At 39.1% G+C, this 13,905-nt stretch overlaps 1 protein-coding gene across 2 annotated transcripts in view; it reads right to left on the reverse strand.

Annotated features, from left to right (window-relative positions):
* Positions 1-13,905, reverse strand: part of LOC132832109 (dnaJ homolog subfamily C member 13) — a 134,274-nt gene that overhangs the window by 77,448 nt on the left and 42,921 nt on the right. For both annotated transcript variants that reach the window (XM_060849821.1, XM_060849822.1), the window contains exons 13-20: positions 13,212-13,311; positions 11,336-11,443; positions 7,268-7,423; positions 6,408-6,464; positions 3,492-3,613; positions 3,329-3,404; positions 1,735-1,830; positions 705-848 (exon numbers count right to left, since the gene is read on the reverse strand). In XM_060849821.1, coding sequence (XP_060705804.1) covers positions 705-848; positions 1,735-1,830; positions 3,329-3,404; positions 3,492-3,613; positions 6,408-6,464; positions 7,268-7,423; positions 11,336-11,443; positions 13,212-13,311 — 859 coding nt within the window. The remainder of the gene's footprint in view (positions 1-704; positions 849-1,734; positions 1,831-3,328; positions 3,405-3,491; positions 3,614-6,407; positions 6,465-7,267; positions 7,424-11,335; positions 11,444-13,211; positions 13,312-13,905) is intronic.

Below are 13,905 nucleotides of genomic sequence, written 5' to 3' on the forward strand. Positions count from 1 at the left end.
CTCCTCATAGCCTTAGATTGCCTTGCCTGAGAAGAACTGAACGTCACATTAAACAGCATACAATAACCCCACCTTCATAAACTTCTGAAGGCAGGAAAATTACGCACACAGTACAATTCTAATCTTTGTCCTAAAAAGGCAATCTGAGTTTTTTCAAATGCCCTTTAGTTTTGGACTTAATTCAGAAGAAACCATTCTTTCCATGCCTCATGAGTAGTGACACATTTACAAGGTAGTATTACACATGAGATCAGTGGAAAAAGTTGTAATAGATCAAAGGTCACAAAATTGGGCTAGGCTGATACTCGGGGTTATTGAAGCTAGAACAGTGCACGCAGAACAAGAGGGATAGGGAGGAAGGGGGAATAGAGTGGTGGTATGGAAGAAGATGGAGCAGGAAAAAAGAGCAAGGTGTTGGCAAAAAGAACTGCTGACAAAATCTCAACAAATGAAGTATTAAGGAGTCAGGTGCAGCACTAACCATATTCTAAGATTCTAATCCTGATATTCCACAATTTCCTCTCCCAAACATTTAATTGCACATCACAGCTGTGGATAAGTGTTTTTTTAGAAAACTTATGGAATGCATTACTAAATAGCAAATAGGAGTATTCTGTTATAGCCCTTCTGACATTAATAAATTGAAGTAATCGAATGCACTTAGCTAATTTACTTTCTATAGAAAAATATAATCAAACATTTACCTCCTTTTGAGCAATGCCCATTCTGTCTCTCCAGTGCAACAAAAGTAAATCAACCTTTTCTTTGGCAAATTTCTCTACCTCTTTAGCAGCTCTTCCAGCCTTTCGTTGCCATTCTGGGACCTTACCAAGTTTACCATACTGATCCTGTTGAAATTCAAGTACCATAACTGAGAAATGCACAACACATGACATGGAACAAAATACTTGCAAGAAATCCGCATTTTTCAAATTTTTAATTACAAGCAGATGAGTGACATAACAGATAGCAGGGATAAGACCTAAGAACAAAAGGATACAGTTGATATATTGGGTTAAAAACTAAGTGCGTCTCAAGAAAAAAAAAAGGCCTTGAACTGTGCAGGTCTGGAATTGGCCCTTAAAACAATGATGCAGAGGAGAGAGAGCCAGAGCATCTGGATGTTGGTCAGTCGCCTCCTGAGTTGGAGTGGTCAAGGCAAAATTTTTTAAAAATTGTTATTTTCTAAGTTTGTAAAAAAAGTTTTTAAAATTTCCTTTTCCTTCAATAAAAATATCTATTAAAAAAATTTGAGAGTTTCCCTAGTTTAATTTTGAACTCAACTATGGAACAATGGCTGGCATTTCTAGACAGGGCCAGTCATCTTGAAGAACTATTGTTAGTTTAATATAACTAAGTGGCTTGCTAGGTCACTTGAGCAAGGAGTGAACAAAGTGCTATTCCTGTTGGGCTGGAAGAACAAGGACAGCAAGGTTGCATTCCTTAAAAAAGGTAATTGGCAAACCACTTGAGTTTGAATCCAAATCCAACAAATGAAATAACAATTTGACTTTTTTTTTCATCTAGAATTCAAATCAGACATGGCAATTTATATTCCCTCCATTATTGGTCCAGGTGTCTGTATCAGGATTGATTATTCAGTCACTCTGCTATTTTCCAGCCAAATAAGGTAATTCAACTCCTTTCTCATCTCCTCACCTTACTTTTCAGAGTAATTTTCTCCAGAAGTTTGAGTGATATGTTGAAAGCAAGCCATCTATTTTCTGTACTTACTGTTGCAATTTTTACATTATCCCGGATATGCATCCTGTCAATTTCTTTTTCTGGTACTAGCTCTGCGCTGTCAAGGTATGCTAGTAAGCCTGTTGGCTGAAAACAAGGCAAAATTCTCAGTCTTAACATTAAATATTGCCCAGTTATTAAAATTGTGATTAATGAAAAAGGAGACATGCTGTTGAAGCATTTAGACTTGCACTCAGAACAGAAATAAAAAAATGCCAAAAGATATTCTATAAATGATAATTCCATACCAGATGGTCTCTTTACAGCAATACTCAAATTCTTAATAAGTTTGTTAAAATCTGGGAATATGAAATGCACATACAGATAGAAATAGGCATGTTTCAAAGTCAAAATATCACACCATCACCAAACCCCAAACTCACCTAATTCTGTTCAAAAAAAAAGCCAGAAAATCCTAGCAAAACAATACTGAAATGTTTTCAAAATCCCTTCTTTGTTTGTGATTAGTCTAAACTAACGAGAAGTACTTTAATGTTTAATTCTCTACCCGTTTGAGGATGTAATTAGATCGGGTGATGCAAATTAGTTGGAGAACCAATCAATCCTTCCAATTAAATACACAAAACAAAGAACATTGACTCAGCAAGATGGTCCAACCTAACCCTAACTGAAGCCTTTAAACTGCAAAGGATCACATTTACTGACCACTGACCTTTCAATGGAAAACATTTGTTGACTCCTCCATTTCTGACTGAGGAATGGCAAACTTTGAACCAGTACACTGAGCTTGGTCCAAATTTAGGACAAGTGAGGGTATCAGAATAACTACCCTCAACTTCTGGCCCTCAGAACAATTCCAAATCTAGAGAAGTGGAGACACACACAATGTTCTTCATTACTAAGGTGTGCCCCGTCCAGAGGTGATGGGTGTGTGGGGGAGGGGGGGGGGGGGCGAACACCTTAAAAAGAAAACAAAAAAAAAAATCAGCAAATGGGATGACTCTTACTTAGCTTCTGTCCATTCTAGTTCCTTAACTTCCTTTTTCTGATTACACCCGTCCATGTAGCTCTTCTACAGGGAGGTATTCCAATAGTTTGTTTTTATTTTTCTAACCAAAGGCCTGAAAAGTACACCATAGGGAACATTCCTACTTTTTATCCACTTTAATGGACCATCTGAGGAAAGGCCTATGTAGAGAATTCTCTGCTACCCTTAATCACTGTTCTTCAATCCAGGAAAATATTTATATGGATCCTCATCAATATGGCAGATAATGAACAGCCTGGTATGTGGCAATATCCTTTCCATCTAACTGCATCAGTAATCTGTGGTGCTGAGGTTGCTACCACAGTCTGCCACAGGAGTCATAAGATGACCTTGAACCAATTACAAAGGATTTTAAAAGCACAGCTGTGGAACCCTGCTGCATCGGTTACATAAATAGAGCTCTTGACATGGCTCAAACAAACAACAAAAAACACTAAAGCATCCAACAGTGGAGACCAAACCAAATTCGTGAAGACATCAGGATTACAGCCAATATTAATCTGAAAGATGTAGAGGTGTGACTCAATCCTCCTTAGTTCAAAGTTTGGAAAGTGCAGATCATTTAAAATTACTTACCAAAATGCGTTTCAGTAAATTCAACGCTGTTGGATTTTCTGCTGTCCAAAGACCCACCAAATGTCTACTTAACTGCCTGAAAGAGCAGAGTTAATTTTTCATTTTCTTTAATGAACAAACTATATGCATAGCAAACAATACTCTGGTAAAATATTATACATACCTGTTAGTTAACATCCTCTGATCTGTACTAACTGTAAACATTGATGTATGTAAATGGCGGGGTAGGGCACCCTCACTTAAGGCAAGCTCCTGCATCTTTGTAGCAATTTCTTTGTCACCTTCCTTGTTGGGAAGAAAATAAATTTGGTTTGTTTGTAAATGAGTTTTCAGTAAAGTGAAATGCAACCATTTTTTAAAAATGGAAATTTCCTTTTACCCCATTATGCCTGACTCTTCAATATCAACTAGTGAAAACCAAATGAACTGTACTGCCACAATCATCATATCCACTGGACTTCATACCCTCCCACACAAAGCTAATTGGACTAGAGAAGAATTCACTGGAGCGGATTTGAATTTTCAGCCAACACAGCTCAATTAATATATCCACATCTTAACATTTTGATACTATATCACCAGTTTAAAAAATAAAAATTTAATTATAGAGTCAGAGATGTACAGCATGGAAACAGACCCTCCGGTCCAACCCGTCCATGTCGACCAGACATCCCAACCCAATCTTGTCTCACCTGCCATCACCCAGCCCATATCCCTCCAAACCCTTCCTATTCACATACCCATCCAAAAGCCTCTTAAATGTTGCAATTGTACCAGCCTCCACCACATCCTCCGGCAGCTCATTCCATACAAGAATTGTTCATAAAGAAATAACCAACAGATTTTCCCTGCACTTAATTGTCTGAAGCATACAGCACAATACAGAGACAGCATAGGACATGAAGCGTCATAATTCCTGCTCTTGAATAAAACATACAGCAACTGAGATTTTCAGGGCAGGGCCCAGATGGGACGCTGTCCACATATTGGTGAATTGTTGCTGCCAGGTTTTTGGACAACCTGGTTCAATCACAAGTGACATCCTACAGCAAACAATTTACCTATTACAGACAAAGATTTCTGGTAATTTATTACCAAATAAGGTGGTATCGGTAAGGCCTAAAGACATAGGAACAGAATTAAGTCAGAGATTCAGCCCATCAAGGCTGTTCTTCCATTCAATGAGATTGTGGCTAATCCAATAATCCTTAATTCCACTTAGCTGCTTAATATCTCATTCCCTTACTGATTAAAAATCTGACTCTCTCAGCCTTGAACATACTTAACTCAGCCTCAAAAGCGTTCTGCAGTAAAGAAATCCTCTGTGTTTGGGTTTTAAATGGGTAGTTGCTTACAAAGATAGCTGTGAATTAGATTTAAGAATTTTCCCATGGCAAACAAAATTCTACAACTTGTTCCGATTCTCAAATAGCCGACAAATTGAAAATTAATAGCTATTCTGCATGCATACTAACAGAGCAAAATTTAACAGGTATGCACACGTATACACAAATCATGAATGTAGGAAGACCTCTCTAGGTGCTTCACAGTAACCATAGACAAAATTTACGAGTCACTTTGAAATATTAAGGCAGGTAAGTGAAAGCTTAAGATTGCATCTCCAGTAATCTTCAGAAAACTTCTCAAAGATGGAAATGTGTGGGGAGAATAGCCTAGACAGACATCGGCAAGTGTAACTCTCAATGTTGAAAACTGAACAAGTACAATAACCAGAGAAGGCTCTCAAGTAGAACAGGCTCAGGAGGCCATGCTGCAATTTGAATAGGAAGAGTGGAATTTTGTAGATGCGATATTGCCAAACCAGATAGGCATTTGTCCACTTTAGAAAAACAGGACAGAATATTATTTCATCATTTCCCAATTTATCATTTACATTAAAGGGGCGTCTATGTATCAGTCACTGAAAGCAAAAAAAGCACAGCAAGTAGTAATGAAGGTAAATCCTATGTTGGCCTTCTCAGAAAAGGGGTTCAAGTACAGAATAAGGAAGTTGTACTGCAGCTTCATAGGGCCTTGGAGAGACTACACCTGAAGCATTACATGCAGCTTTGATCTCCTTACACAACAGACGTTGCACTTGCCATAGAGCCACTGTAGCAAAAAAGATCATTTGCCTTGCAGCAAAATGGCCCATGTCCTCAGAGGAGTCCAAATTCTCTCATTCTGACCATTTTGTCTAGGTTTGCTAGACTGGCTCCGGGATGGCAGTTTTGTCATACGGGAGATTGGGTCAAACAGACCTGTATTCACTGGAGCGCAGAAGATAGATGATCTCATTGGAACATGTAAAGTTCTGACAGGACTGAACAGGCTGGCATGAACGGTGTTTCAATTAGCCAAGGGTCCAGAATAAGGGGTCACAGTCTCAGGATATGGGGTAGACCATTTCAGACTGAGACACTGAGCAATTTCTTCACTCAGAGGGTGATGAACTTGTTGTCTACTACAGAAAGTGGTGGAGGCCATGTCACTGAATGAGTTTAGAAAATAAAATGCATAGAATTCTAGAGGCTAAAAAGAAGTCAAGGGGTATGGGGAGAGAGAACAGAAATATGATACGGAGATAAAAATTAGCCATGGTCATCTTGAATGGTAGTGCAGGTTCAATGAGCCAGATGGCCTACACCTATTCCTAAGTCAACAAAGATAAGGAAGAATCGATAGAATTCAGAATTAGGGTGAGGTGACAAACATTGAACAAGCTTATGTTTACAAAAGGTAGAAGACCAGACAGGAGACCACTGGAATAGTAAGTCTAGAGCACAATGAGGATTTCAGCAGTTGGTAGGTCTACAGCAGAGTCAGGCAATATGACAGGTGGAAGTAGGCAAGCAGGCCTGTGAGGCTCATGTAGGACAGAGATTGCAAACATGTGTGTTCAGGCTGAGACTGTGTCCTAAAAGTCAGTGGTTGGACTCTTAATTGTTGGAAATTTCTGCTCATTTAATGATCTGAGAAGTCATGAATCAAATTAGATATAGGTAGGTTGAGAAAGGCAGAAGTGAGGTGGTTTAGTGTAATATTGTATTATAGACAATAATCTTATTGTAATACTCACTTCTATTATAGCTTTCATAACTAATCCTGCGCCCTTCACAATAGCCATGGAAGGATGCTAAATGAAAAGAAAACAGATTACTCAATACCACCTTTAAACATAGGCATGAGTCCTGCAATTCATGAGAAACAATTGCCATTTAGCAATACACAAATCAATTGAATCTCTACCCAAGAATTTTATTCAAGAATTCATGTCAGGTCTGAAATCATGGTCTAAAGTCCAGCTGAGAGTGTAAAATAATCCATGCAGAAAGCTCCATCCATCAGCAATTTTCAACATCGTAAAGTTCTCTGTACAGAAAACATGGTCTTTGTGGCTCTTGTTGAATTAGCATCGGAGATGGTGCCAAACATTCCATGCTAGAGTTTCCTTCCATCCATACATGTAGAATTATCTTACAGTTTTGCTCATTTTAATATTTTATATTCTACTTAATAATCATTCGCTAGAACGGATCTTGAATATTTTTGAAAGTCATCTTTTTTTAAAAAAAGATTTTTAGTTTTGCACTCGTCAGGACAAATTGCAAGGAAGACTAAGGGAAAGCAACACTTATACAGTATGAGAAGAGAATGCTGATTGATTGACCAAAGTATTACCATGGAGAAAATACCAGTTAGATGATTTATTTTGGTATTTCTTGCAAGTGTCCTGATGAGCACACAATAAAAGCATTCAACAAAAGGGGGTCTTCCTTTTTCAGCAGTAATCTAGTTACTTGTCGACTGCGGAGACCAACATGGATAGTCGTCATGTCTCGATAAAAAAAAAGTTTCAAGCTACTGGACTATCCAAGTTCTTTCTCAGGCTGCAAAAGTTAAATTTTACAAGAAATCTTTACACTGGGAAAGACATACCTGGAAAAGTTTGAACAGAGTTCTTCCAACATCTGCTACCATTTCTAACAACATATCAAACTGCTGCCCTTCAGTTGTCTCACTATATGGAGCACAAAGGGCAAAGGTAAGAAAATCCAGAAGAGAACTAATCACCAATGCCCCTGTCCCATGATCCTGCAGAGAAAAGAATCGAAGATCATGAGCACAGTAATGGACTGATGTTACTGATTAGCAAAAAAAAGCTGCTTGGTCACAGATAATTATCCCTTTACTTAATCTTTTCTTTGGGCTCCATCGCCACTTATCCCCTCACTCCTTTCTCCCCCCCCACCCCACCTTCATCAAGATAGATCCACTCTTTCTTAAATGTTATCCATTCTGAAAGGTCACAAGACTCAACATTAACTCTTTCCATGGCTGCTGGACCTGCCGAGATTCTCCAGTAATTTGTTTTTATTGCAGATAATTAATAACATGCTAAGTGTAGATTTAAACAACTAGGAAAATCCCAAATTCAAACTCAAGTTTTCCGGGTAGGAAAGGGTGCAAAACTTGGCCAATATTCATGGGCTAATAACAGAACAAAATATGGGCCAGACCTTATTCTGAGCTCCACTTCAAAAAAGTAGACATTTAGGTGCCAAAGCAGCCACTGACATTTAACATCAAGTCAGATAAGAAGCCACTTGAACATGGGACCAGAGGATTGATTCGACATGGAAGAGGCAGAAACATCACATGGCCCGTTGAGTCTGCTACACCATTTCAATATCCCCACTCTCCATATCCCTAGAATTGCCCGAGACACCAAAAATCTGTCCAGAGTTTGAAGTTTGTTCAGCCAGCAATAGCAACTCCCTAATCCTGAGTGTCTCAGAATTCCAAAGATTCCCATTGATGAGATTTTCCTCATGCCATTCTTAAATGATCAGCCACTTATGACATATTGCCAACATTTAATATTCAATGACAAATGGAAACAATTTCACAGCATCTACCCTGTCAAGTTCCTTTGTTTCCAGGAGATCACCTCTCATTCTTCTAATGAGAAGAGAATGTCAACCCAATTTTCTCATTCTCACCACAGGACTACCCCAATCTCAGGGAATAACCTGGTGAATATTTTCTGTACTGCCTCCAAATGCATCTTTTCTGAAATGTGAGACCAAAACTGAACATAATACCCCAGATGTGGTCTCACCAAAACCTTGTACAATTGCAACAGGATCTTTATTCCTGTCCTCCAAAACATTTATACAACAACATGCCATGTGCCTTCCCAATTGTTTGCTGCATACCTTGCAAAAGCACACAAGTGTCTCGAACACTTGAGTTTCATATCCTTTAAAATAAAATTCTGTTTTGGCTAGTTTAAGACCAAAGTGAATAAGTGCACATTTCCTGGCATTATAATCCATCGACCATCCTGCTGCCCATTCACTTAATCAGTCCATATGTATTTGTAAACTATGCCCTGCCCACAGCTTACTTTTCCACCTAGTTTTAAATGACTAGCAATTAGGGTTATATGCATTACTTGGACGGAGACAGAATAATGTAGATTACAAATAACTGAGGCCTCAGCACTGAACCTTTTGGCACTCCACCAGTCACCGCCTGCCAACTTGAAAGTATAATTGATAATACGTTTACACCCACTGTCTGCTTCCTCCTGTTAATCAATCCTCTATCCACGTTAAAGTATCACCCCTCCCCTCCCTCCCCCCCCCAACCACCACCAAAGCCCCATCTTCCTCCTGCACTTGAGACTTATTGTCAATAACGTGAGATGACACTTATGGGCCATTAATTGAAAATAAAGGCCACATGTTTTCCATTCAGCCATTTTCACCCACCATACTACTTGAAAGCAGAATCAAAAGTAAAACTGATTTCAAAAGTTTCAACATCCAGTGTGTCACTTTAAAACCAGTGAAGAAGAATGGCAACCATCACAATTACAAGGTGAACACTACCAGTTGTGTGTACACACGCATGTACATATCAGGTGAATGTTGTGCAAGGATTTGCCAGGGGTGAACACACCCAGTGCAAACTATTAAATGTGATTTTTATTAGAAGGTTATTTTCAACATGACCACCTGCTCTTTACAGACATTTTTCTTTCACTAAAATTTTTCCTCTATCTCTCAGTGCCATCTCCTTGTCTGAAGACCTATTCATAGCTATTCTCAAGTCTGATTCAAATCATACCACTTCCTGTGTCATAGCTTTCGTACAAGTTAGGTACTGTTAACGAGAGTGCATGCAAATATTCTCCTGGACTGATCTAAAGTGAAACTGCTGTAAAGTAACACTGAGCCCATAATCCGTGATATTTCTCATTGGCATTGTATTCCTGAGCATCATTTGCATAATTTATGATGCTACCCAACAACAAGCAGTGACTTGGGAATCCTGGTGCCCAAATGGCAGGCTCCTCACGTTTATCTACTGTTCTCGAGTAGGATCAGGCTTACAAAGCAGATTGTTGTAGAAAGCTAGGCATGAAAATGAGAGATTTTCCAAAAGCAGTGATCCCACAAAAATATTGCCATGTGTAGAAGAGGGCTCCCTTTCCTGGGTCCAATATTTTTTAATCGTATTTAAATCTCAACAGATTATGTTTTTCCTAAACATGTCACCACTGAGTAAAATTGGACTGAAGGCAAAGTGAGAACTGATCCTGTTTTAAACCAAGGGAATTGTTTAAGAAGGTATTTGCAGTTTTAAAAGTTACTGAAATACACAATTGTATATAATGTTATCTTGTTTAAGCAATGAGTAAGAACTCTAGGCAGAATAGCACTGGTGACTGCACATGTGCATTCAGGGCAATTTTGCAGAGACAGGTCTTTTGATTTTTTTTCCCCCAATTGGAACCAGTTGTTTCAGGATTAGGTGGGCTCAGCAAAGTAATAACTGCTCGACTGATTCCTGGGCCAAAACCTGCGGCCTGCAAAGCAACCATCTCTCTCTCTCTCCCCCATGTGGAGAAAAGAAATGAAATCCTTAGTGGTTAGCGACTCTGCCTCACCCTTTGCCAAATTCCTTGAAAAGGGAACAGGTAAACCACCTGCAGAGGCGCTGAAAAGGCAAAAAACTCAGTGAAAGAAAAACAAATCAGTATACCTGCAATGCAAGAAATCAAAAAGAAAACTCAATAGTCAGTGATCAATGTTGATGCAAGAACAGTGCACTTTTTTGTCCTCCCCATTTAATATTTTGTTTGAGTGCGCACAACTTCTAAAATGTGTTAGCAATTCATATTTCTCTACTGCCATTAAAAAGTTAGATTCAATATTTTATTGTTAAAGAAAGAACCTGGTGGGCATTCTTTTAACCCAAGTTAGACAATTGGGTAGAACTAGGCAAAACCACCAGTGGCTTAATTAAACTTTCACATTATTGATCACTCGGGAATACTGGGGCTGGATTTCCTCCACAGAAGAGTTCTGACAGTTTGTGGACTCCTATCAATTCATCCAATCATCCACTGGACCATGCACGATTGAATTAGAAAGAATTAGATTTGTTTCTGCATGTAAATAAGCAAAAGCATGAATCCATAAGGTCACCAAAACTTAAAATGTGTACTATTAAACAATTTGCATTAAATGAGAATATTGGATATGGCATTCTGAACAGCTTTAGGGTGTAGGTTTGCTTGCTGAGCTGTAGGTTTGACATCCAGATGTTTCATTACCTGGCTAGGTAACATCAGTGGCGATCTCCAAGTGAAGCGACGCTGTTGTCTCCTGCTTTCTCTTTGTGTTTGTCCTGGATGGGGTTCCTGGGGTTTGTGGTGATGTCATTTCCTGTTCGTTTTCTTGGGGGGGGGGGGGGGGGAAGGAGTTGATAGATGGTATCTACATCTGTGTGTTTGTTTATGGCGTTGTGGTTGGAGTGCCAGGCCTCTAGGAATTCTCTGGCATTCTGAACAGCCTTTGCAGTTCAACTTTTTTTTATTAATGCGACAATGTGGCATATGACATTTGTTTGTAGTTCTAAAACATGGTAGCATAATGTTACAAGATAAATACCAAAAACTATGAAGTTTCACCACATAATATAAAACAGACTTACCACATGGGCATTGAATTTATCAAGTAAATTTTCTAAAAACTTCTTTGAAGAGAGAAGTGATGCTTTGTTCAGCTGCTCTTGTCTCAAATCATAGTCATCATGCATAGGCTAAATTCAACAAAATTAAACAAGTCATTAACGTTTCAAAAAACTAAATGAACTTCAAAATTATACTATTCCAAGACATGCACTATTAATAAATTAAAGCACTGATGGCAATAAATTTAAGAATCTTTACAGGTATGGGATGGACACACACACACTAAATTGGGAGGCAGGCAAATGTTTTGAACCTCCTAAAGAAAACCAATTAGAACTGCACATATTCATGAATGCAGAGACGCAAGATTTCCAGACAAAGTTGAGAGATTTCAGTCTTTGCGCAAAATATCAATTTAAATCACCTCAAAGTAATTTCTTAAATGCATCTACTTGTCACAAACCAAGAGAAAGTGAGGACTGCAGATCCCAGAGATCAGAGTCAAAAAGCACGGCGCTGGAAAAGCACAGCAGCTGAGGCAGCTCCGAGGAACAGGAGAGTCAACACTTCAGGCAGAGGCCCTTCATCAGGAATGTCAGGAGGGTGCTGAGATATAAATTGGAGGCTGGATAGCTAGGAAGGCTATTGTTAGACGCAGGTGGGGTTGTGGGGGGGGGGGGGTTAATGAAAGGTCGGAGGGGAGGGTAGAGCGGCTAGGTGGAAAGGACGATGGACAGCTAAGTCCATTTTGCTCCAACCTATACCATCCAACACACTCCGCAAGATTTTCTTCATAGAAGGCAATACGGTACATAAGTGCTGTTCTAGCTTTAATTGTGATGATGACTTTCCCCTCAGTACATTGGGAAACAAAGAGCAAGTAGTAGAAATTTTAAATGTCAGAACAAGATGATAAGAGATGGGAGGGGGGTAAAGTTTACAGTTTTGAAACAGATCTAGAACTTTATAGTAGTTGTCACCATTGTCTATCTTCCTCCTTCCACCCTCAATTTACTTCCTAGTTGCAGAGATGAAGAATTCCAGTTGTGTAAAGAAACAAGAGAAGCTGCGATTACTCAATTAAACTTTATTTTAAACAGCAGAGGTGTTCAGTGTTTTGTTCCAGCAGATACAGGAAGAAACTCTCTCTCTCTGGCAATGAGGTCAACATACAGAGCACACGGAATGGCACGGTGGCTCAGTGGTTAGCACTGCTGCCTCTCAACGCTAGGAAACCAGGTTTGATTCCAGCTTCAGGTGACTGCCTGTGTGGAGTTTGCACATTCTTCCCATGTCTGCGTGGGTTTCCTCCGGTGCTCCGGTTCCTCCCAGAATCCAAAGATATGCAGGTCAGGTGAACTGGAAAGGCTAAATTGCCCATAGTGTTAGGTGTATTAATTGGAAAGAAATGGGTCTAGGTGGCTTACTTTTCGGAAGGTCAGTACAGACTTGTTGGGCCGAAGGGCCTATTTCCACACTGTGGGCAATCTAATCTAAAATCTAATCAAATCCAAGTCTAACAGCAAAAAGCTGCCTCGGGAAGACTTATTTTAAAAATATATACACAGCAACTTATGATCTAGAAACATTCTACCCAACAGGGTGGGAGAAGCAAGGACACTGAATAAATACTTTAAAAGTTGGAGTTTTCTGGGAAAGCAAGAAGCAGTACTAATAGAATAGCTCTTTCAAAGAGCCAGCACAGGCCTGTTAGGCTGACCAGCCACTTTCTAGGACTGTTTAAACTGCAATATATTGGGAAAATGGTAGGGTTATTCGACCACTATTTGCACAGAAAAGAGAGACCAATTTTACTTAACATTTTGATTATTTTGCAAGCAAGTATCGCTGGGTTAGAGGGGACAAGAATAAAATTTAACATTACACGACACTTACACACATCAGAGCACACAACATGTCAATGGCAGCATGTGTAACACCATCATGGTTTCTTTTTAAAGCCTTTACTGTTTTCACACCAAGCCTCTCTCGAAATCTGGATGTAAAAAAAAGGGGGAAAAGTCACACGTTACAAACAGTGACAAAACCTACAGGAAACACCATGGCTCAAAATATCTGCAAACCAAACAATACTGCCAGCATAAGTCAGCTGAAAATGTACAGAAATTTATCAATTGCACATTAACTGTTCAAAGTTTTTCCCATAGAGATCATTAGACTCAGAAGTTGAGGGGAAGATAAAGTAAGTGTCCTTGCTTCATCACTAATCACAAACTGCATCATAATACATTAGCACTAAGACTGCACTAATTTTTATAAAGGTGGCTGCAAGACCTTAGTTCTTAGTCATTATGTTACTGTGAATCTTTCTGAAATAGTATGTCCTCTCAACAATAACCAAACTGAACAATGTATTACATACAAGCCACCTATTGACTTTACTCCGTTGACTCCACATTGAGCTTTCCCTCATTTCTACCTTACAGTCATGACAATACCTCTGTCAATCATGTAGGCTTCTGCTGCATGAGTTCCATATGAAAACATTATATATTGTCACACTGGTCAAATAGAGCCAGTTAAAAGCTGGGTCTGTTTGTATTAAGCCTTCATTCATTGACAGAAAGGG

This window comes from Hemiscyllium ocellatum, chromosome 34, assembly GCF_020745735.1.
Source record: "Hemiscyllium ocellatum isolate sHemOce1 chromosome 34, sHemOce1.pat.X.cur, whole genome shotgun sequence".
Classification (NCBI taxonomy): Eukaryota; Metazoa; Chordata; class Chondrichthyes; order Orectolobiformes; family Hemiscylliidae; genus Hemiscyllium; species Hemiscyllium ocellatum.